Source organism: Pogona vitticeps, chromosome 3 (genome assembly GCF_051106095.1).
Source record: "Pogona vitticeps strain Pit_001003342236 chromosome 3, PviZW2.1, whole genome shotgun sequence".
NCBI lineage: Eukaryota > Metazoa > Chordata > Lepidosauria > Squamata > Agamidae > Pogona > Pogona vitticeps.
In genome coordinates this window covers 194,587,884-194,613,872 of record NC_135785.1, presented here as the reverse complement: position 1 = coordinate 194,613,872, position 25,989 = coordinate 194,587,884, and the positions used below count along the sequence as shown (strand labels likewise).

Genomic DNA, 25,989 nt, shown 5'->3' with positions numbered 1-25,989 from the left:
CTCACAATATAGCACATTATAAATAAAATCACAGAAGCTATACAGCATTTTTAATGCAGAAAATGCCCTCCTGGGTAACTTAGATGCTCTCCTATGGGATATATTAAAAGTGATTTCAGTGGGACATTTTATACAAGAAGGGGATGATATTAAGAAAATTAGAGAACATATCAGAATGGAGGTACTTGAGAAAACGGACATGTCCAAGCAAAAATCACACTCAACAGTAAGGTGCTCTGAGTATTAACAAACGTAAGAGCTGAGCTGAATGCCCTGGACTTAGATAAATTTCAGGCTTCCTTTTTGTTTCTTAAATGACAACATTCTAGATTATTTCATTGGAAATGAAAATTCTAGATTATTGGCCAGAAGAGATCAAGTCAGAGGCTGAAAGGTTTTGTTGAGTGAACTTATCCATAAGGTCCATTGGTTGTGGTTCAATTACAACTTAATTTTGTTCTATAGGTTTAATTTATGAATTTATTGTTGTATTGTTTCATTTTTGGATTACCATGTTTTGTTGGTTTTTATTATACTGTTAATTGTTCAGGATACTGCTGTGCACTAATGGGGCCATATATAAAATTATATATATAACTGAATTGGCTTACTACTAGGTTTCAGCCAATGTGTAGTATTACCTGAGTCATCTGAAACAGATCACTTACTCTCCTTTCCTGAAGACATTAACAATATGTTCTGAGAGTTCTATTCCCATTTGCTGTAAATAGATTAATGAACTACTTAGCAGTGAGAACATCATCAAAAGGTGTTTGAAAGCTTACATTGAGCCAATACCCATGTCCACAGACCCCATACCCACAAAAAGGTAAGAATGGAAATAGATAGCTCATGTTTGCCAGAACAATTTACACCTAAAAAATTAGAGAAGTGACTTTCGTCCAATCGCCTTCACACTTATGCCTAATACTGTATTAAACCACCTCAATTTAATTTCCCAGTGTAACACGGTCTGGCAAGAAAAGACCTTATATAGGGTCAGAGACTTTTCCTCTAAGGAAGTAAGTTATGAGATTTGCAGTCATATTGCTTTAAAATACACTGAGTGAACATATGTATTTCTGAAAACTGTAACAAAAGGATGGTAGGTGCCTTACTAATTTTGAATCCCTGTACTGTATATACAGTATCTCTAGTGTGTACAACTGAGGCCAAGTCCTCATGTTGTATAATTGAGAAACAGTATACAGCTACTGGAGGATCAATGCTAACACTGGGAAACAAATCTTATTTTGTTTATATTTCACTTTCAAGGGGAATGTTTGTGAGTATTGCTCATATAAATCCATGTCAGCCAAGTTAAATGAGAATGCACTAAACTACTAAAAGTAGTTTCTGTGTGGTATTTTTCACCAATCAAACCTGCTAGAATTAATAGACCACTGGATCCGAAGTGCTGGTGTAACTTTGGAGATGAGATCCCCTTATTCATGTATGGTTTCTATGCCTCTGTGGAGGGGTTTCCCTTTCTTAGTGCAGGGAAAAACAAAGAAAGCTGTCTAGTCCTAGTCTTACATCTGGAAAAAATGATCAATCTGGATGCTCTTGACTAAAAAAAAAACATGTTTATTTACAGTTCATGGCTTCGTTCATTAATACATATAGAAGCATCTTCACATGTTCACATATCTGTGGAGAGCAGAACGATGGAGGAATGAGACAAGGTGGCTAACAAAGGAAGGAAGGGCTGCTTCCAAAGACTCTAAGGCATGGAGGAAAGCCTTCTAAGTTTAGTGACAGATAACAGGGCGTGCTCTCCACAGACACCCAATATTAAAGAAGCAGCATGTGAGATTGTAATTTTCCCAGCGAGGTAAGGACAGATCAACAAATACATATTGAGTGGAGGGTGGCTGTTTCTATTTGTGTACACATGGAGAAAGAAAAGTCTGTTCCAGAGTCACTGACCAGTATCATGGGTGCAAGAAAAGTTGAAGAAAATTTCGGAGTGGATGGGCTTCCTATCTTAAGCTTCACCTTTTGAAAAATAGAATTTGAAAGATTTTCAAACTGGGGCCACAGGGCACCTAAAGCACTATGGAGCCACTCTCCTGCTCTCTCTCTCTCTCTCTCTCTCTCCCTGTGTGTGTGTAAGAGTCAGAAATGCACTCTTAAACATGATTGTGTCCAAATGCATCTGCTTGTGTGTATGTGTGTGTGTTATGCTGAATGATGGTCATTCAGCAGCATAGATGTACAGTTGCAATATGTGTGGGCAGGTGCATTTTGTCCAAGGCTTATTTTTAGTCCTTCACCCACTGTGCTTTCTTCAGAGGTATACACATTTCTAATTTGCTTGAATTGTGCCCCCCACCCAATATGTTTGTCTTTCATTGCTATCAATCTGTATTTCATCATCCCTTTCCTTGGTTCTTCCTTGTTTCCCCTCAAGGCTACTGGCATCTGGCACACATTATCTCTTATTTCTGGTCTCCTGTGGAAATGACAAAATGGGGGAAAGCCTTTCCAGTTTCACTGACACCACCAGTCAGTTTTCCTTTTTTTAAAAAAAAAATAAGTAATTTACTATACGTCTATGCAGATGTATATCTATAAAAGCCCATTTAAAGGAAAAATGTGTATACTGATGAGAAAGGCAAGCACTGCACTTGTTCAAGAATTAAGGAAAGTGGGCCTGGGGTTGTGAAGAAAATAGCAGTAGAGCAAATAATGCAGAAAGGCAGGTTACATATTGTGAGGCTTTCTGATCCTGTTTTGCTAAGATTACATATCAATCTCTCTTGAAAAGAGGGAACGCCGCTCCCCGCAGCATTTCTTCTGCTCTAGCTAGAAAAATACAACAACACTGTAAGCAGAGAAAATTCTTAAGTGATCTTTAAAGCAGTTGAAAATATACCTATAGAAATGAACAGAGGTGTCTGCAGTCCACTAGAGATGGCTTTCTGCATGCAAAGAAGTCATGAGGAAGGGCTTGAGATCAGAAATGTCAAAATAATGCAAGCTCTACTCAGAAATAAGGCTTACTAAACTCACTGAAATTTAATTCCAGTTACAGCCTAGAACTGTCTGCTGTGGAAAATGTTTTCTTTCTGCAGAACTTTGTACAACGCAGATGCAACACAAGAAGATCTGGAGCCTTTAGCAAAACTCCAGAAAGAATAATATTTACTGTTATAAAATACAAGCTCCACAATGCCCAAATGTCTAAGAAAAATGGGCAGAGGAAAGTAGCTTTTCTTTCGTGGTGCTGGCATGCTCAAAAATTTTCTTTGTTGAATATGAAATGCACTCCACGTGGGTCAGCTTCTGAATGGTTAATGCACATCTTATTCAAGGTGTCGGCCAAGGCTTCGGGTCCACACAGGAAAACGCCAATCCTGGAACTGATAGCAAAAGAAATTACTGTAATGCAGATGCCCAACACAATTTGTAATTTAAGGAATTCTCCTGAACTTGAAATAAAAGGTTAGTACCAGTTTGAAAAAGTTTGTTTTGGTGTACTGAAGGTCCAAGAACTTTCGAGTTCGCATGGGCAGTGGCCAATCGGAGATGTTGTTTAAAAGAAAAAGCCATTTGCCAGGATCTGCACATTACACATTGTTTAATGTTGCCACCATTGAAATGTAAATATCATGTGAGATTGTTGGTAGTACCATCAAGGTAAGAATAATGGAGATTAAGAATCTCCATATATGTTCTCATGATCATTCTGCTTTTTAGGCTTTAAGAGGATGGTGTGGATTAAGATGGTTTCATATGCTCTGTTGCAAAGTAATGGGAAGGAAACATGGCATGGGAGCATCTTGTGTGTGTGTGTGTGTGTGTGTGTGTGTGTGTGTGTGTGTGTGCGCGCGCGCGTGTGCGCGCGCGCGTGTGCGCGCGCGCATGCACCATGCTTGATTGCAAGCAAGGTACTTCCTAAACAACTGAATATTGACTGGATTTATCAACTACTGGATGTATGGTGAGATGGAAATAGTTATCCACCCAAGAGAGTCAAAGAGAGTCAAATAGAAAAAGGGCCTCCCCAGCAAACATTACAAACCAATTTACCTTGGATGCTGGCTTGCAATTGTTGTGAACTCAGTCTCCCAGTTTGGTCTTCCATAAAGAGTCTTCTGTTTCAAGCCCGTGATTACATCTTTCTCTTCATCATGATGCACTGTAAAGTGAGTAGCCTGGGAGAAAGAAAATGAAGAATGGCCTTGTTAGAAAATCGTAAGTGCAGCTGACATGGAGGGCAAGCAGAAGATGGGAAGGGAAGAGGGAACTGATACAGTACTTTGAAGATAACACCTAAGTGTACAGCAGATGAAGTCTGCAACAAAACAATGCAAAGCACCACCTAGTGAATTCATATGATATGAGACTGGAAGAAGTCAGAAAGATGCTATACAGCATTATCTTTCGGAGAAAGTAATGAGTTACAAGTAATTTAACTATTTGTAACTAATTACTGAGCTGGTGATAACAAAAGTGTAGTGAAATGATACCATGAAAGTAATGTAACCAATGGGGCCATTACAATTTTAATGCAACAATTAATGTTTTTAAGCTAAAATAAATTGTTACCATTTTAAGAGTTGTTTTAGTGGAATTTTGCAAATTTTATACTGTTCTCTTAACATGAGTTTTTTTTAAAGCAACAAAATGCTACAAAAAGAAATATGCAACTTAATCAGTAACAAATATTTCAGTATTGCAATGAGTAATGTTAACTGATTCATTTTTAAACACTGCTCAGATAATACAAGCAACAGGCTTTTTAAAAAAATCTCCTGTCCAGGTTCTGCATATGGCAGCCAGTGAAACAATCCCAGTAACTGGTTGCAATTTTAATCTAATACAGTCACTTTCTATTGAAAGTAGTTGTGAGTACCAGGCTCTGCTCACACAAATGGGAGGAAGTGTGTAATGGTTGCTTTCTCTTCCCAGAGACCCAAGACCTTTGAGACAGCCACAGCAGGTGGGTGATTACCTGAGATTCATCCCAGCCTGTAAGATAAATGTTGTAGCTGAGGAATTCTGCCTTATCCTTCTCCTGCATCTGATTCTCCAGTGATTGCAAGAGGTCAGCAAACCATTCAAAGGCATGAGTGTCTCTGCAGAGCCAGTAAAAGTAGATCTAGAAGAGAGAAGATTGAACACGATCACAGTATTGATTGTGCTCAGTTAGGTGGTGTCATTTTGCACATTTCCCTCCTATAATTTGAAGCCATCCATATCAAAGGATCCCTGGAATATAATCGCCCCATTCAGGTGTTACAGAACCCAGAGCTGCCAACACGCTTATAGGGAAGGATCTATCTATTCTGCCCCCATCATTGCTTTCTTCATGAGAGTAGCAATACATCTGAAGAGGAGAAATTCCTGCTTACGTGTAGACTCTACACACACCCAACAACCTAGATGTTTTTCAGAACTTTCACTGTCATGTAGAGCCTGCATGCAGGTGGGAACCTCTCCTATTCAGACGTTGTTGCTTGCATGAGGAAAGCAATAACAGAGGGAGCAAGCGTTAAGTGCTCCCCTCAAAGCATGCCAATGGTACTGGATGCTATAATACTCAAATACAGCTGCTGTTAATTGGAAAAATAAAAACTGCAACACAGTCCAGTGGTGAGTGTTCAAAATCCGAAACTGTGAGGGTGGGAAGTAATACAGTATTGTTATTGTACCACTGCAATGCTAGGGCGGGGGAGGGGCAGAAAATCCACCAAACCATCTTAGCTGACTGTGAGGCCTTCATATCTTTGTGAAACTAACATTCTAAAATGGGAGACTTCAGATTTCATGAATCAGTCTGAGAGGCACGGACACTATTAGGTATCACATCAAAGCACCTTGAGTCAATCATCTCTCTCCACTTCTAAAGACAAAGGCAAGCCAGTGACTCAGTGAGTCCTTCGTTTCCCTATCACAGGTCTGAAGTTCTTGCTCTTGGCCGAAGCTCTCCAAAACAGGGCCGTCACCACATCAGGAAAGCTGCAGAGTGTGTTCGGCACACTAGGCAAAAACAGCCAGTTGAATGTAGATTCATAGTATTACCTAGTGAGCAGAGGTAGATGGAGTCCTCAGCATAGTGCTCTCTTTCTTTGTTTGGATAAACTAGATTGCCTGAGATTGTCACTAGGCTATTGTGGTGTCCCAGCCAACACACTTGCCTTAGACTCTGCATATCAATGGGAAACCTTTAAATGGAAAACCTGTTTTTCTTAATACTTTGGAATGGCAGCAAACAGATATATCCTCTTTTGCAGCATGAAGTATAATTTCCAGCAAGATGAAAACAAAGTTGGTTCTAAGAGATTAACAGACACTCCCTTAAAATATTTCCCATTGCTTGATTTGTTCCATCATCTCTAGCCACTGTGTATCAGTGTCCCATATAGCATGGGTTGACTACCTTTCTTCACCAGTGATAGTCTTTGCAGCTCTTTGCTTCGCTGAACTAATATTTTTGGTCATTATTAGCAAAATGCAAAAGATATAGTTTTGACCAAACTCCAGGAGGCAGTGGAAAACAGGAGGGCCTGGCGCGCTCTGGTCCATGGGGTCACGAAGAGTCGGACATGACTTAATGACTATTGCTGTTATTGTTGTCGTTTAGTCATTTAGTGAACAGAAATAAAAGGCTTAATGATTAAACAACAAAACTATATAGTGTTCTTTATGGAGACAATAACTGGGACTTGCCATGACAATTTTAAATGCAAGGATGTGGAAAAAGGTATATTTAATGTTACGTATTTTCTAAATCTTGGGCATAGAAATGCTGGCTTTCATCTCACAACAGTACTCTGATGCTTAATAAGTAGATCTTGCTGTTACACAAGATGATTCAGGAGGCCTTAATATGTGAATTGGGAATCAGATGGACAAAATTATTTTTCCTGACGATATTCTAAGACTCTCCGTGTTGAAACTTCTCCCTGAGACTTCCCCATGCACTAGCAAGATTTCTTGGCATCCCACGAAAATAGGAGCTGTTTTCCCCATTTACTTTCCACTTGTATTGCACAAGAACCTATACTTTTCTGCACAGTTTAATGCCCTTTCTGGGAAATCTTCTGCAAGAAAAGTGCCATTTCCACAGGAATTATAACAGCTCTGTGTCAGAATGCAATCCTTGGAATATGTATTGGGCATAATGTCTAGGACAGGTGATGTGCCAGTGATTGGTTGTTCACACTATATGAGTGCTGTGCACTATAGTGGAATATGGAGCTTTGAATGGAGAGTTACTACACCAAGTGCTGTCCATTTGTTTTACTGATAAGTGTATTGTTTAGTCTGCTGACTAATGTACATAGTTCTACTGTACATATTTTGTAAATACACTGCTGGTGAAGGAATCAACCATCTCTGCAAGTCTCTTTGCTATTGACCTGGAAGACTGACTTGTCTTGGACCCATCTCCACACCACAAATTCTGACACTCTGCTCAGATTGATGTTTCATCTGCAGGAGGGAGGGGGAGAGAAATGACCATAACTCAGACATAGCAGATTAGAGTACAGTGTGTTTTCCATTCTCCACTCTTAGAAACAGATATGAAGGTAAATCCACATCAAATGACAGCATGTTGTTTAAAGCATTGTATCGACACATGTGGATCAAGCCCAGAGTTTGTCTTTATATGTTCCCCAACCTCTCCGCTTGAATGCATTATTCAGTGCAAGAAGAAACAAGAATTGTATGCACAGGGATGTACCTTTTTGAGTTTTAGTGTAACAGAATCATTGCAATATTTGTACCACACCGACTTGAGGACTGAGGCAAAAGGGGTAACCCCAATGCCTGCTCCAACCAACATCACAGTTTCGTAGCTGAATACATCTTCGCTAGCAGTACCAAAGGGGCCGTCTACAGCTATCCTGCAACAGTAAAGATACAATTGGCATTAGTAATTGTGATCGATCTACACATGACCTGATGCTCCAGCAGTCACACCAACTAAAATTAGCCTTACAGCTTCTCTTCAGGGTTCATTGCACCCATAAATATTTGGGTCAGATACTGCTGCTGAAACTGATCCACTTGAGAACAGGACCAGGGTCTGCTTTGAGGAGCAACTGGACAAGGTGCTAAAGCAGCTATAAATTTAGCTTTAAGTATGTGGGGCAGAGTGAATCCACCTTGCAACAGTGTCCTTTTATGAACAGAAAAAGGACAAAAGTGACTGTAATTGACAGATCCTAAGTCTACTAACTTTAAGGCCCTCTTGAACAGGCTTCTGTACTGCTACTGTGGTTTACAGAATCTGGATCCTAGCACTGTTGTACTTATCTTCTTTTGTGAGTGATAGAGTCGACTTTCTTAGTAGGACAGACTGACCATATAAAGTACAATCCGATCATATAAGGCTGATTGTGCTATTCTCCAGTCGTGGGCAATTGGGATCATAGAATTCTTAGAAAAGTGAAGTTGGAAGGGGCCTACAAGGCCATCAAGTCCAACCCCCTGCTCAAAGCAGGAATACAATCAAAGCATATATTAGGTATATGCCCTTCTGTTCCACTGATGGCCCTTTTTGCTCTCAGCCACTTTGCAGGGCAGTACAGACCCTTACTATCCTACTCAAGGCCATGTTTTGTAACCAGCTCATGCCACTACGGGCACTAAGCCATCCACCAGATTGGCAGTACAGCATCAGACATTCACTCCCCCACCCCCACCCCCAATTGCCATTGACCATCTGTTCTGTACGCACTTGGGCAGTTTCCAGGCATCCTGGAATTCTTGCTTATCACATCCACAAACTTGATATAAGCCTTCTGTCCAGTCCCCAACGACACGAATGTGAATGCTGAAGTAATCCTCTTCAGGAGCAGAAGTCAGTGTGAAAGGATGCCACTCCAGCATGGACACTGCAGGGCATTTGACAAAAATGTATTGCCCAACTTCCATCTTGAAGCCCTTTTTCTTCATTTGGAGCTCATAGGTTTGGAAAGGATGAGTGACAACCTATGACACAAGACATAAGCTTCTTAGAGCACCTCACAGAATATGGTGGGATCAGGAAAGTTTATAATGAGTTGATACATATTTGGTGACCAGCAGTCGAATCCACATAACAGAGTGAGCTCCTGTCGCTTGTCCCAGCTCCTGCCAACCTAGTAGTTCGAAAGCATGTAAATGCGAGTAGATAAATAGGTACCACCTCGGTGGGAAGGTAACAACCTTCCATGTCTAGTTGCACTCGCCACGTGACCACAGAAGCTGTCTACGGACAAACGCTGGCTCTACGGCTTGGAGACAGGGATGAGCATCACGCCCTAGAGTCGGACACGACTGGACTAAATGTCAAGGGGAACCTTTACCTTTAACTCTCCACAGCATGGGGACTCAGTTCCTCTGTAGACTACTGACTACTAGGAAATTGTGAACTACTGTCTAGAAATTTATTTGAGTGGGGTGAAATTAGTAAGCTGTTTTGGGGACTCTTACCTTTGTGATAACAACCTTTTGCATTGATCGCCAGAACCGTACCAGCCTCTCAAAGACATACAGAATCATTGGGCCTATGATCCATTTCCATGTCTGCCGACAGAACAAGAAAAAAACATGCAAAGAGAGGAAGAAAGAGCCACGTTAATGACATTCTGCTAGATCAATACTGTATATGATTGCCGTGCGTATGGCAGGAAACAGCTTAAACAGTTCACTCAAAGGGCTTGATACAACACACCCAGTTTTCAGAAGAGAACTTCTTATTTGGCAATTGTTTTATATGCTTAGGAAGTCACTGAAATCAGGAACAGGTCTGTTTCTCAAGACTATGCTGGATAGTAAGAGAGCTTGCTATTTCAAGCTGATCTTGAACATTCACGCCTAGATTTTTATGTTTTCTGGGTTTTGTTTTTTTAATCATGCACTTATTTACAATGTGTCTAAATATCTGACATAGTTCTTGATTTGACTCTGGGCTCTTAATTTTAAAGGCAGTAAAAAAGCTTTAATCTGACTTTTTATCATTAAAATTAAGACGATATACAATATGAGCAGCGATATGGTTCATTTAATAAACAAATAAATTTTACCATAGGAGGATTTCCAGAAAACTGTGGTATAGGACAAGAAGGCAATTTTCCCCATTCGGTGTAATTTTCAGCACATATATGTGGCCTATGCACATCCAAACTGGCACGTGTTTGTCCTCGTACAATTTGTCTGAAAATAACATGTATCAATGTCAATAAAATCCTAAGGTACAATAAATGTAATAATAATTAAGCTGATGACATACAACACAGGTGTCAAAAGCAAGGCCCGCGGGCCAAATCCGGCCCCCCAGACCTCGACTGATGGCCCACGGAGCCGCCGCCAGCCTTGCAGCCTCCCCCCCTTTTTTTTCAATGAATTTACTCCGTGCCTGCACGGAGTAAATTCATTGAAAAAATGGCTCAAGTTAACAAGGCTACGTCCTCCTTCCGATTGGCTGTGGCACTGTCACTCCTTTCCTCTCCCTCCGCCCCCCGCTCCCCCTCCCTCCCTCCCTCCCGTGCCTGTTCCTCGCTCGCTCTCGGCCTGAGGCGAGAGCCGTTTCCAAGGCCGCGCGAGGAGGGGGCTCCGCGCCGCCTCTGTCGCCCCGAGGGGAAGGGAAGGGATGGGGAGTGGTGGGAGTTCCTGGCCGGGCTCCGAGGCGGAGGGAGGAGATGCTGGGGGGACGCGGGAGGCAGCGGCCAGCGCGGCCCTGAGGAGAGGGAGAGAAGAGGGAACGCGGAGCGATGCGGCGGCCCGGTTGGGTAACGTCAGAGGCGGCCGTTCGACCCAGCCACGGAGAGAAGGGAGGGAGGGCTGGCTGGTTGCTCGCTTCCCTTCCCTTCCCGTCCCTTCCCTGACGTTCCGTTCTCTCTCTTGCTCGATTGGAATGCCTGAGGATTTGAAAGGACCGAAGAATGCGGTTGTTTTGCGAGATCCAAGCAGAGTTGCATATACTAAATAACTCTCTCTCTCTCTCTCTCTCACACACACACACACACACACACACACACACACACACACACACACACACACACAGACCCCGGCACTTTCCCTTCCTTCACACACACATACGCATTCTCTTCCTTCCTGTAACTCTCTCTGTCTCTCTCTCTCTCTTTCTCTCTCTCTCACACACAGAACCCGGCACTTTCTCTTCCTTCACACACACACACACACAAACACACACACATGTTCTCTTCCTTCCTGTATCTCTCTCACACACAGAAACACACACACACACAGAGACCCCGGCACTTTCTCTTCCTTCACACACACACACACACACACACACACACACACACACACGTTCTCTTCCTGTATCTCTCTTTCTCACACACACACACAGGCACTTTCTCTTCCTTCACACACACACACACACACACACACACACACACACACACACACACACACACGTTCTCTTCCTGTATCTCTCTTTCTCACACACACACACAGGCACTTTCTCTTCATTCACACACACACACACACACACACACACACACACACACACACACTTTCTCTTCCTTCCTTTTCCCACCAAGTCGGATGGGGTCCTTGCAAGGCCATCAGTACAGATACAACCGGCCCTTTGATGGGAACCAAATTGCTGATGTGGCCCCCGATGAATTTGAGTTTGACACCCCTGACATACAAGAACATCTTCATTAATGCAGAACTTAGAGAGGTTAGTTCTTGTTTGATTCTTACTTACAACTCCCAGAATCCTTCACCCAACACACTAATTCAAAAAGTGATATTGTTATTCTCTGTACTCATGTTGTGACTGACCCTAAATGCCTGGAACGTTTTTCAACTTGTATAATTAATAACTTCGTGAAAGCTAACACCAGGACTGCCTTTCCCACTCCAGTCTCCCTTCTTTGCAGATATATTTATTGCTATCAGAGCTATAGCAACTTCCTCCACCTATGAAATCTTAGATTATATTTCACTGTGTCAGTCTTACTGTCTCAACTGCTGTAAGTGGGCAACCACGACATCTGTATTGCTGCCATACATTATCAAGATATGTATTACAAAAATGGAAGTGCTAATGTGATGTGTGGAATCATGCAGAGTCGGGTGACAAGTAGTGATTATGTAATCCCCTTCTCCTGTGTAAGTATTTGGGAGGCATTGCAAGCGCTTAATGTGGTGTGATTTAAAGGCACCAGTTGCATTGAAACCAACCCATCTGATTTCCCCACTCCCCACCCTTATTCCTATCCTCTGTGATAAATGCTCTCATTACCATAGGTTTTAGCCAAATAATATAAATTGAAATGTAGCATTTTGAAAAAAAGGATTTCCTATCTTAAAACATGACTTTAATCCATCAAGTCTTCTACTCCACTAGTCTGTTCCGGTCTGTTAATCCGCCTTTTGCATACTGGCAGAAGCACCTACAGGATGGATGTCCGAATCACCTACAAGACCTGATGTCGTAACATTAGCATTTGATTATGAATATTCTTTATCTTCCTCTTTTTCCTCTTTTCTTAATAGATTTTGGTGACAAAGTAGCTTTGCACAAAAAAGGTTATTGACTACTCTGCCTTTTAGACACATTGTATACATGAGGGATGGGCAAAGTTCAGTCTACTGGCCACCCCCAGGAATGCGATTGGCGCCACATAAATTAGAGGCAATTGGATTGTAAGACAACAGCTATTTTATGCAATAGGACCATAGTATCTGTGGGATTAGTACCCATGGTTTCACTTATCCACTGCCTGAAAATATTAATTCAAAAAATCCAGAAATACAAGTTTCCAGTTACCAGAACTGGCCACTAGAGGAACTACAGACTATGTTATATATAGTGTTCACATATCTGCACTTTCCAGCATCTGCAGGGAGAGGCATGAAACTGATCCCCCACAGGTCTCACAGTCCCACTGTACTTGCCCATGTCAATCGCCAATAGGGTTCTGGTTAGTATGTTAAAATTTAGAATAATGGGCGAAGATGCTTTGTAAGTGAACTAAAAGCATGGTTACATTACTAAAAAGATCTTGGACTCTGCAGTGACGAAATCAATTTCAAGTCATGTGGCAGTCACATGGGATTTGTGTCTCTGTCTGCGTCCCTTCAGCTAATTTTTAATGGAATATTTTTAAAAGTTTTGTATCACCTTCGTAGTTCACCCTGATGTTTAAATCATGTCTATTAAAACTAAATTATATTTTTTAATTTTAATTTCAAGTCTAAGCAATGCAGCACTAAATCAGACTGTATATGTATATGTATGTAGAGGGGGACACTGCAATCTAATAACGGCTCCAGTGTTGGAGCACTCACCAACTCCCAAGGAAACTGATTCCACCCTCATACTGCTCTAACACTTAGGAAGTTTTTCCATATATTCAACCAAAATCTGGCTTCCTTTAATGTGAGCGCATCATTGCATGTCCTGAGCTCTGCAATGATTGAGAACAATCTTGCCCTCCTCTGTATGACAGCCTTTCAAATATTTGAAAAGTGCTATCATATCACCCCTCAGTCTTCTTTTTCTCAAGGCTAAACATGCCCAGTTCTTTCAGCCTTTCATCATAGGGCTTGGTTTTCAGCCCCCTGATCATCCTTATTGCGTTCCTCTGAATTTGTTCCAATTTGTTCGCATCCTTCTTGTAGTGTGGTGTCCGGAACTGGACACAATACTCAAGCTGAGGCATAACCAGTGATGAATAGAGCGAGACTAGCACTTTGTAGGATTTGGAAACTATACTTCTATTAATACAGCCTAAAATAGCATTTGCTTTTTTTTATAGCCACATCACACCATTGGCTCATATTTAACTTGTGATCTATGACAATTCCAAGATCCTTCTCGCTCCAAGTTTTGCTGAACCAGGTATCCCCCATCTTGTAACTGGCATTTGGTTTCTTTTTCTGAGGTGCAGGACTTCACACCCTGTTGAATTTCATTCTGCTCCTTTTGGCCCACTGCTCCATCCTATCAAGCTGCTCCATCCTATCATTTTGAATTTGTTTCTGACTTCTGGGGTATTAGCTATTCACCCAATTTGGTATCATCTGCAAATTTGACAAGCATTTCCTGCACTCCCTCATCCAAGTCATTAATAAAAATATTGAGGAGCACCAGGGCCAGGACTAAGCCTTGGGGTACCCCACTAATTATCTCCTCCCATATTGATTCAAAGCATGCTAAACACAATTCAACTATAGTTCTTTTTCCAAGTATAACTGTGCTCTAAATTAGTTTGTGCCCAGCACAGGTTATAGATGCAAAAAAGCATAAGAAGACAAGAAAACAGTGGAAATTCATTTGTCCCAATAAGCTCTGACAGAACCAGTGAACAGTTTCCTCATTTATTTCTTCTTATTAACTCTTTAGCTGAAGACAAGCTCTCCAACATTCAAAAGCTAGTTCATCATTCTAAATCTTTCATTGGTCCTAATAAATACATTATGATATTGTATCCATCTAGTTATTTACTAGTAGCTCTGAATAAAAGCCAATACTTACCCAGCTCCATGGATGGCAAGGCCAATAAAAAAGATAACAAACAGGTGGTGAGTAAACCAAAATACTTCAAAGTATGACCTTCGAATGGTTTTAGTAGATGATGTGATTATCAGTATTAGACACAATGTGATGATAACACCAGTGAGGCCTGCCAGGGTTGTGAATGCTACATAGAAACCACCATCGGGATTCTGTGAAAGGAAAAGGAAGATAAGGAAATCAATCACAACTGAACTGCATAGCTTCTCATTCTCCAACCCCCCCCACAAAAAACCCAAAAGCCCCCCAAAAAAAAACAATAAAAAAATCCAACAACAAAAATACCCCCAAAACAAAAAGCCCCACGAACAACAAACAAACATCACCTGAGACAAAAAAAAAACAATCTATGTGCCTCTTGTTGGCAGACTACAAATCTCATCAATGCTAACAGAACAGCTTGAACAGTGCCATGGGGTGAATATGACTCAGTAAGTCAACACATTAATAAATCCCATTGATCCAAAGTGTCTACTATAGTAAGAATAACAGTTAGACTTCGCCATGTGGTGGAATAGTAGTGATTGGAGAGGGAAATAGACTTCTCCCTCCTAAATGATTGCTAACTGATTGCGTATACAAGACCATATTTGCTTACCTCAAGCTTCTTTCGAGCAAAATTCAGGTATGATTCTCCCTCATGATCACCCAAATCAGACAGTGCAGCCTGAATGTCTCCTTCATGTTTAGTACGTGCATCCACCAGTTTTTCTACATTAAACAAATGTGCAATTGTGTGGATTGCTAAAGAAAATAATTTTTTTAAAAAGCATAGAAAATATGTTAATATAGATCGGGAGATCACACATAAAATACCTTTTTTCAAATTTAGAACACAATCCCCTTACTCTCTGAAAAGTGAGGCCTTCCCAGTAAATATAACATAGAGCCCATTCATCTATCCACAGTTTGTAACTACAGTATTTGTATCTGTAATTAATTCACTTGCCGCTGTTGTGGACCACAGACATCAGCAATGCCTTTAGTGATACTTAATTCTTCAATAATTGTACTTGGAGATAAGTTTCATTGCTGTCTTATATTCATGTAACTGTTTTGTAAATGATTCAATAGTGTTAAAAATTTCATTAAATATTAATCACATGCCATTCAGTCAATTCTGACTCATGGTGACCCTTTTCACGATTTTCTAGGTAGAAAGTACTCAGAATTGGTTTGCTATTCCCTTTTTCTGGGGGCACCTGTGCAGCTTGCCCAAGTCCACATAGCCTGGCTCTTGTCCAAGAGGGACAGTGTGGAATTAAACTCCCAGTTCAGATTTCTTTACTTGAATTAATTTGCTTGGGCTTGTATCCTGATACATTGGTCTCCCCTTCACTTTGTTTATTTGAAATTTTAAGTCTACAATCAGGACTGCTTCTTCAAACTCTTTAATGTTTTCTACAGGACCTGCTGACTTGAAACACTTAAGAAATAAAGCTCATTATTGTTGTGAGCATACATTTCACCTTCTCCCACCATCTATATTTTTAGAAATTTCTCCATATACAGATTACTTGCCCCCCCTTGACTTTTCAGAATTCCTCCAGCAACTCTGTGTACTAAGATGGGTCATGTGTTCATTGAAGCAAATAAGACATCACCCAGATATAGAGTTTCCTATTATAGAGTTTCAAAAAACCTACTAGTATGGAGAGCAATCATCCAAGCCACAAGTTTGTGAAATGTGAGGTTCCTGTCCAACTGTCTTCTTACACGCACAGAGCAGCACTATGAATTCAAAAGAGGAAGTGTGAACAAAGGAGTTGCCTCAGAGTTGCAACACACCACACCTAATTGCATCCTTCTGAGATCCAGAACTCACTTCTTTGAGCTGCTGTTTCATGTTTTAAAAACCAGTTCAAATATATGCCATTATATAATAAAATGTGTGTAAATGGTAATTATACCATGCATAATATGAATACTGTATCATTTTCTACACAGCTAAGCCTATAAAATAATGGAGAAATCAAATCACACTGTGCTAAGAACATTATTCAAAATTACTATAAAGAAACTTCTTCTGTGAAAAAAGTTGAGGGGAAAACATGAGAACACTTAAAATATGGACAGGGCCCATTTGGTGCTCAGATGCAGAAAAAGAGAGGACTCTAGTGGATAGACAAGTACAGAAGCCCGAGGTTCATTCAACTTAACAACAACTAAACTTTGCCTGGGTGTTGCCTTTTCAATGTTCCTCATTTCTTTATGACCTTTCATATTGCTTCCTCATGACTATTAATAGTTTACTTCTGAACCAACAAAATATAGTTTGACTTGTGTATCTTTCAGTATCTCCTCTTGTTTATTCATTACCTTGTGTCCTGTCTACCATTTTCTTTCTATGGGATTAATTATATTTTCTTCTATGGTGGGATTGGCCTTTCCATTACCTAGCAATGCTGCATAGCGGTGTTCCAGAGGATGTGGGGTGAGAAGCAGTGAGACTGTTGCTTTGTCACCAATTAGAATTAATTGTATAATTGCATTTTATATGCTATTTTAACATGTTTTAACTTATGTAAGCTGCCCCGAGTAGACGTTGTCTAGAGGGGCGGGGTAAAAATCAAAATATTATTATTATTATTATTATTATTATTATTATTATTATTATTATTATTATTATTATTATTATTATTATTATTATTATTATTATTATTATTGATGTTGTTGTTGTTGATGACGATGATGGTGGTGGTGGTGGTGGTGGTGGTGGTGGAGGATCAGTATCCTGCAGACTACCCACCACCCAGCCAAAGAAACTGCCACAGTTCAAAGAGCCTTTTTAGTTCTATTGCTGCTAAAGGGTGGGTGTTAAGGGTGTTACCTAGCATACCATGAGGAATAATAGGCGGTTGAGCCAAGCAAGAAATGCTGGTTTGCCACTGTGTCATTGTGTAAAAATGTGGCATGAAGCCCTCTCACCACCAGTAATGGAACCCTTTCTGTTTGCTCTGGGTTGAACATGTATTGGCAACAATGACTCCTTATAGTCCAGCAAAGTATGGGGAAATGGCCTCTGTGAATAGGATCGCCAAGGGGGAGCATAACGGAGGCTTACATCTTTAGGCACAAAAGCAGTTAGGACCAACACACTGTGAAGTCCCAAAGATGATCCTTTAATGATCCATTGATCCATTTGCTGCTTGTTATTCAATTCTTCAAAAAAACTTAAGTTTATGAATGTGGGATATTGTGCTTCTGTAACCATGATTCAAAAAGATAGGAAATTGCCCAGTATTGCTGCACATTATTGTGGCTGCATTGCTAGCAAGAAAATGGATGCCAAGCACTACACAGCCAAGGGCAGCCTGAATGTTGACAACACCACCACCAGCAGTCAAGATGGTATATAGTAATGGTCCCCAACCTTTTCTAAGCCATGGACTGGTTTAGCGGGTGGGCTTGTGGGGCGGTGTCTGTGCGTGAGTGGGTAGGGTACCTGTGCGTGCGTGCTTGCATGGGTGGGCGGGGGTACCCATGCATGCATGTGGGGGCCCTATGCATACTTCTGTGTGTGTGTGAACAGGGCGCGTATACGTCCATGCATGTATGTGGGGGGCATACATGCATGTGTGCATGGGGGATGTGCGTGGGGGCAGAGGGAGATCTGACTCTGTGCCCTGGTCCTGACAATGCTATGGCCTGGTACCGAGCTGTGGACATGGGGGGTTGGGGACCCCATGTATATATGATACCCTCTTCTACTCATTACCATCTACAAAGTGGCAGCATGCAAGGGAAAAGTCCAGAAGCTGAGACATTTGGGTGAGAAGTTAAGAACATCTCACTCAAACACAAAGCAAGTGCAGCAATAATAAAGCCAACCCACCCTAGTTGTGTCTTCTACATTGCCATCCAGGTGAGAAGTGGGTAGTTCATGAGATGGACTGGTGATGTTGCAGCACAAATGTCGAGAAATGGTGGAGAAAATGTGAGGAATATTAGTGTGGTGTGTGGAGGAAAGTAATATGCTCTCCTTAGTGTAGAAAAGAAGAAAGAAAGAAAAAGAGAAAAGAAGCAGGGAGTCTGCAGTTGGGAAGATGTAGATGATAGTAATCACCATGGGATGCAACAAGGAGGTACTGAGTTATACTGAAAGAAGAAGGGCCAGGATCTGGATCCTCTCAGCATTAAACAGCTTTAATCTATTATAACTGAACAGGCATTCCCTGGAAGTTGTAATTTGCAAGGATCCTGAAATCCTTATAAACCCCTAGTTGCCTTCTTGTAGAAATACAATCCCAATTAATGCAATACATTTAATAAATACATTTAAATAGGCATAGAAGTACAATAGAGAAATGCTTGTAAAATTTTTGCTACCCATCAGATGGTGGTTTCATGGTTGTGGTTCAAACATCCCATCTTATCACATCTGGCATGGAGGAGATGAAACCTATGCTATATGCATGGTCAGCACCAAAAAAATTCTGCATACTTAAGACTTGCTGCAATTTTCTTTCACGATTTCAAGAAAATTGTAAAAGTTACATTTCGCTAAATTAGGGCAGGTATTAAGCCAAGTTTTTTTTTTTTTTTTTTTTTTTTTTTTTTTTTTTTTTGCTTTTTGTGGTTAACAAAAAAACCCCTCACCCAAACAACCCCGAAAGAGTTCCCCTTTCCATCCTTGGTACAAAAGCTGACTTTGCTACTGTTGCTCCTGATGTAGTGGGATAGCTTGGGGTCATAAAACACACAGCCACTTTTCCTCCCACATCTTGCTGCTCCCACTACTCTAAAATTTCAGAGAGGGGAAAACAGAGATATGTCTTCTGTTTAGCATTGCTCTTCTTCAATTCATCTTCAAGTATATTCATGATGAATCAACCATGGTAGCTCTAAATAGCAGCCAATAATTATCTTGCTGAGCTTTTGTCTTGCTTATATGTTGCCTAGAAATGTGAGAAAACAATAATAAAGATAATAAAAATAATAACTGTTTGCCATGAAGTCAGTTCTGACTTTTGGCAACCCTTTCCAGGATTTCCTAAGTAGCGAGTACTCTGAAGTGGTTTACTTGTACTCTTTCTTCTGGTGGCAACCTGGGACTGTGCAGCTTGCCCAAACCTAAATCACTGAGCTATCCAGCCAGTAATAATAAAGATACAGAGACAGTTTATTTTTTTTATTATATTTTTAGAGATTTAATGGTTGGTTTGCTCTGTACACCAGACTCTTTTCATATGCATGTGTGACGGACAGGTCAGGAACCACTCCTGTCCATCACAATGGAACCCTGATTCAGGAGCCAATGGCTGTACAGAAAAGGCGGGTCTAGAGACATATAAGGGAATGGATGACAGTTAAAGAGCAGTTAGAGTCTGAGTTTGGAGTTAGAGAGGATTTCAGTTAGAGAGTTAGGGATGAGTTAGGGACTGGTGTTAGAGAAAAGCAGTTTAGGCAGTTAGGACCAGCCTTGTGTTAGAGAAGAGTAATAGAGAGATAGGGAATAAGAAAAGAAATGAATAAATACTTGAAATAACATGATTCTATCTAAGCAAATATAAATGTTATAAAAGCACAGTTGATTGCATGAATAAAATAAGACCATCCATGATTTACTTTACATGATTTACTTGTGAACACTTTAATAAACATTGTTTAATTGAATAACACTGATTGAACAGTCCTATTTGATATACTGTAGTGAGGAATATCTCCTCTGGTGGCAGCGGAAAAGGAAAAAATAAATAAATGTCATACCTGAAAGTGAACCTGGATTGTGTAGAGAAACAAACAGGGGAATGGGTGCATGACAGCATGGAATGCCTGAACATGAGCAATGTAGAATGGAGGTTGTGCAAGTAACATCGTGTTCTTTGACTTCTCTAGGAAATGCATCCAGTGGGAGTTGCCTTGCCTTTGAGACAACATAGTCCCTCTCTTTTAGCTTAGTTTGCATTTGCTAGTAGATACGGTAATATTTTCAATGTGATGTAGTGGACAGAGTAATGGATTAGGATTCTGAAGACTAGTGTTCAAATTCTTCTAATGATGCATCTGCTATGAATTCTTTTGGAAGAGTTGTTTTTATTGCTCGAAAATCGCCTTCCCCAACCAGGTACCTCTAGAGGTTATAAATCCAATAACACCATCATTAATTGTGGGTGGTGGGATTTAACATGTCAGAAAACTGTGAGTTTAGGGTAGCCCGTCTGCTCTGAAACATGGGATATAATCAGTAAAGAAATATCCATGCATCACTGCCAAGACTGGTGCTACACAAAACCAAATGGTCTGATTATTTCTTGTACACTCCTTACAAGCAAAACACTACAGAAACAATTGTAGAACCTACAGTGACCCAGTGTTAAAAAAAATTTCAGCTCTGCCTTTTTCACAGGTTTTGTCCTACCATGCTTACCATGAGGTAGTCATACAATTGAACATTAATAACTCCCAGTCTGCAAGGGATAATGCTGTTTAAGAAAGATTTTAGACATTTGACATCTGGACTTAAAACAAACGTATTTTCTTCAGAAAGCTGTTTTGGAAAAGTGGAAGATTATGCACTCTTTGCATGTTGCATTTGCTAAAGCTTTATTTGAAGTACTGATTGGAATGAGAATACTTGACAGTGTTTTCCTATACAGTATCCATGTTGCTTGCTTATGTATTTCATGCATTGCAAATTAAACAATTTGGCTTCTTATTTTAAAAGGGGCATAGCTTTAGTTAGTACTTTTAAGGAGCACCTTCTTATGTTGCTGCAGGCAAGAATTTTGTGGCACACCAAGCAGTCAGTGATATTCTGCGAAGATAGCTTTCTAAGTGATAATGGACACTGGACTGTGCAAGGTAGAATGGGGTGAGAAAGGACAGAAACCAGAAGTCCAGGTTGCTGAGTGTTTGAGAATGGATGTTGAACCAGAAGGCAGGAATTAAGAGTAAATCAGGACAGAGAGCAATGAAAGCCAAAGGGTAAACCAGAAGGTGGAACTGAAGAACAATACAGGAATGGGAAGCAAATAAAATGTATAAGCTTTTGAAAAAATATATCAGAGGTCAGGTACACCTAATGACATAATGCTTTTTCTTTTCAGAATCTCCTTTTTTCCCCACCCAAAGACAGCTCCCATCTCTAATATCTGTGCCAGTGTTTTCTATAATTCCGCAGAATGTGTCTGGTAGGGGAAGAAGATGTCTCACCCAACATAAAATCTGAGACAGACAGAAACCTGTCAAACTGGATCCTTGTCTCTCTGCACTGCACCTGAGACAAAACAGCCTGCCCCATTCTTGTCTTTGCTAAGCAAGGGAAACAACAACTACATGCCTGGCTGAGGATGCTTCAGTACATACAATGGGAAACCAGTTTGTAGATTGTACCAGTCAGCATTTAATTTTAAAAAATCCAGTTGCTAGGATATTGCAGTGGTTAAAGACTGCAGACAATATGAAGGTTGGGTGGTGTCTTATGCTATGAGTAGCTCCAGCTTCAGTATTCCTTTGGAGCTGAATATCTGGCAATAGGCAGGGTGGCCGACCAAAGTGGCTTCATTAGAATAGGCACATGATGACCTCTGTGCAAATGAAGCTATCACGGAGCTGAAGCTACCTTTCCATGTTGCAAGGACACTGCCAGGAATCTCTTAAACTACACATAGGTCTAAATACAAGATTTTGGTGTTTGGGGCTCAGAAATGTAAATTACAAATACAGAACAAGGAACAGAAAATATTTCTACAACTTACCGCACTTGAGCCTCTGAGGAAAGAAAGTAGATTTCGACACACAGGAAGCAGAACCAACATGCAGTTGAAATTCAGACATGCTGCGGGTGCCCGAGCAAGTGCCAAGTAAGGCTAAACGTAAGACAACGGGAGTCAAAATTAATCAAACACCATTGCCTGAAAAATGCATTAGAACAGAAGTAGAATCCTAATGGACTGGGAACAAGAACTCAAATTCAGGGGATATAAATGTAAAACACAAAGCAGCCATTCCCAATCTGGGATACTCCAAATGTTTTGGATTACAACTTTCATCATATGGGTACTACCTCCCCCCTTTCTTTCCCATCCTTCATCTCTGCTGATCCCATTACTGCTGTAAAGTTCTTCAGTCTCTTCCACAAGTGTGTGGGGGAGAATCTCACTGAGACCCTGAAAGAACAAGGCCTAATCTTTGATGCAGAAAGCTATTTAAAAAATCACCCCAGCCCCCAATTTCTTGTATGTGGCTCTGTCTAGGTCTCACCCCCCTTTTGTTTTTGTTTTTGTTTGTAATGTCTTCACTGCTCTGAAAAGTGGGAAACAGCAGGAAAAGAGGAAGACCAAATGTAAGATGGATTGACTCAGCTAAGGAACCCATCGACTTAGATTGTAAGACCTGGACAGGACTGCTGAGATAACTAATTCATAGAGCTGCCATAAGTTGGAAGCGACTTGACAGTACATAAGAGCAACAAGAATTTTGGCTCCTCTCCAGGCCTCAGCAGAAAGAGGGAAGAGTTCCTCCAGCATGGTTTAGCAGGCTTTGCCATACTTCCACATAATATTTAATCCACAGATAGTTTTTGAGGTAACTTACTTGACAGTTAATTCTGCCAAGAAGTAGGAAAAGATAAAGGGAAATGTAACACATGAAGTCACCCAAGGGGGATTTCTAGATTGCTTAAATGCCTGTGAAAGAACTTGTAACTGAAACACTGTATTTTGTAATAGTCAAGTTGTAACTGAGTTACAACATTGCAAGAAGTACAAAATTTGTTAACTATCATCTTCTCTTATGACATGTGAAGTTCATCATGACTCTGTAACATATGTAGAATATACTCACCCCGAGGAGTTCTCTTGTATAATAGAATTTTTCCCCATCAGCGTATACCAAGTAGTACCACCAGAAAAGGAAGACATTTATGCCCAGCCACACAAACTGAAGGAAGAAATATATGATATGAAATTAATTTCAATTCTTTATTAGTGGAGGTGGAAAGACCTCGGGCTTGTGGGGTCTGTTGTGTTCTTTACAAGGTCTGCTCATCAGAACCAGGTACAAAATTGTGTATGTTGGACAGATAAATGTTCTATTTTGAGAAACCAAAGGGCTGTGTTTATATTCTGTGGCAAAGTCTAAATAAGAGAGGCTTAGATCACACAAGTTATTTATTTTTGTCGTACACTTTCTCTATTGTTGGTGTTGGAATAGTTTCAGATCTTTTTCAAAATTGCTTTATTTCTGCAATACAACTAATCAGAGAAGGTTCTTGAATATGGACCAATCATTTTTTTAAGATGCCCTAGGAAGTATCGTAAACATCAAGGCACTCAGAGGAAAAATATGGAAGGAATATTGGATGTAATTGTCATATGGCGATGTTCTGTTTAGAGAATCTAAAATCTTTTAATTTCAACAAAACTCAGCAACCTTAAATAAACCGTGAATGTGAGTGGCAAATAACATCTGACGGCAACATTACAGATTAGCGTCCTCTGACCACTGGCACATCCCAGTAGAATATTTTGCACCCCGGAAGTCATGCATGCAACCTTTCAAAGCAGTGCCAGTGTAGTGGGATGCAGATCTTGGAAATATTTGCCTTCTCCATTTCTACTCCGAGAATCCAATCAACCTGGAAAATGGTATCCTTTAGAAGCTGTTGGAGCCTCCATGACTAGGCAGGGCTCACAGCTGTTTTTCACAACATCCATGTCCACTTTCTCCAGGCATCTGAATTTCAGGGCATTTATCCGAATTTCAAGCAGTGCATCCAACAAAGCATGACTGCCTTGGCACTGAAAATAGAACTCCATGAAGGGTGTCACAGTTGTCAAAGCAGGCTTCGTTGTATAGTAAGGTACCCTAGGATCTGGGGCAAGACTTCTATATACCATATTCTTTGTGCCATGCCTAGTTTATTGTCCATCCCAGTGGACTCTTTTCATCCTGGATTGAACTTGTTGGAAGTAAACTAGCTGAGTAAACAACAACAACAACAAACAAACAACACACACACAAACAAAAAACACCACTACCACCATACCTTTTCTTAAATAGACAAATTAAATATTCCTTATACGCAACTTTAAGGTAGAACAGGCATATGCTCTCTTTCTATAATGCATATCCACCCCCCAAAATACGTTCTTTTATATAGAACATTATAACATTCAGTAGGAAAATGTATTTTTAAAATTATGTACAGTATTTATTATAACATTTAGAAAAATATAGTAGAATATATTAGGAAACTAGTTAAACGGCAGTGGCTTAAAAGAATAACCTTAGATCGAGATTGTTTTACTTACAATAACAAATATGGAAAGTCCCTCATTCACCACCCAGTTGCCCATGGTGCTGACTGTCTGAGTGAAACTGAACTGGCTTCATTTGTTCTCAGGAATGGCTTTTTTAAAACTATGACAGTAGGAACTGAAAGCTATAGGCTTGCAACAGCCTGTTTCCTCATTTTGTTTTGCATGTCATTAGCTACCCACTCATACATTTACAATTTTTGCTCTTTTCTCCAGACATACATAAAAACCTTACCAGTAGTGAACAAATAAATAAAAGGGACTGGTAAATATGTTTATCTTTCTGCAGCTGATGATTTGGGTCATGTTGTTTCCAATTTCCACAAATTCTTCATCATCTACAATATATCCAACACTAATATGCGGAGGAGGGGAAGCGTTGGGAGAAGGGAGAGATGGAAAGCCTTATTCATACTCAGTATAGATGCAATCCTCTATTCACTAACCTGGTTGGTACTAAGCCCTCTTGAACTCAAAGGGCCTTATTCCTCATTGGAATCATAATCTATCATGCTACTAATGTTTCTAAGCTGTTCCTTTGAAGTGAAGCTTTTAAAAGTGTGCTGCTTATATACACCCTGTAGAGCTTAAAGCACTCTCTGGGCAGTTTACAATTTAATTACATAGGCTACACATTGGCCCTCCCCTGCGGCAAACTGGGTACTGAATTTACTGATCTCAGAAGGATGGAGGGCTGAGTGAACCTCAAGCTAGCCACCTGGGATTGAATCAAGGATGTGAGCGGAGATTTGGCTGCAGTACTGCAGTTGAACCATTGAGCCATGAGGCGCCTATACATTTATATTGTATTTAATCATTGCACTTGTTTTGGAAAATGCCCAAGCATCTCTGTAATGGAGTGTGGTGTTCTCCTTTATTATGTTAAATAGTCATGCATTATTCATGTTGTAGGCTAATGTTGCTGAGAGGCGGAGCCGAGAGAGAGGTAAAAAAGGCAGAGCCTGAGAGTGGGAGAGAGTGGAGTGGAGTTAGAAATAGAGTGATAGTTGGGAGATCTGAGGTGTGATTAGTCAGAAGAGTGTATAGTAACTGTAAGATCAAATAGAAGATTGTTATTGTTGATTTAGAAACCTGAAGATACGTATGAGTTATTATCAAAACATCTGTAAGCTATAAACTTGTTTTATTTAAAAGACAATGATGAATGGACCTTCTTCTTTTTTTAGAAAAGTATGCTGATTTAGTGATCAACTGGTGGCAGCATGTGAAGAG

The 25,989-nt window shown here is 40.4% G+C and overlaps 1 protein-coding gene across 2 annotated transcripts; it reads right to left on the bottom strand.

The window, feature by feature from the left end:
• Positions 1–1,571: 1,571 nt before the first annotated feature.
• CYBB (cytochrome b-245 beta chain) lies at positions 1,572–25,392 on the bottom strand. Of its 2 annotated transcripts, none has more exons than XM_072994247.2 (13): positions 24,751–25,392; positions 23,282–23,377; positions 22,195–22,305; positions 16,141–16,225; positions 15,093–15,238; positions 14,456–14,646; positions 10,026–10,155; positions 9,433–9,525; positions 8,696–8,949; positions 7,697–7,859; positions 4,961–5,107; positions 4,036–4,160; positions 1,572–3,365 (listed from the first exon to the last, which is right to left on the bottom strand). In XM_072994247.2, exons 1-13 carry the CDS (start codon positions 24,793–24,795, stop codon positions 3,239–3,241), a joined length of 1,713 nt encoding a protein of 570 aa, XP_072850348.2. In that variant the 5' UTR covers positions 24,796–25,392; the 3' UTR covers positions 1,572–3,238. The 2 variants fall into 2 exon arrangements, with proteins under 2 accessions (XP_072850348.2, XP_072850349.2); XM_072994248.2 differs by having other exon boundaries at positions 15,093–15,205.
• Between the last annotated feature and the right edge of the window lie 597 nt (positions 25,393–25,989).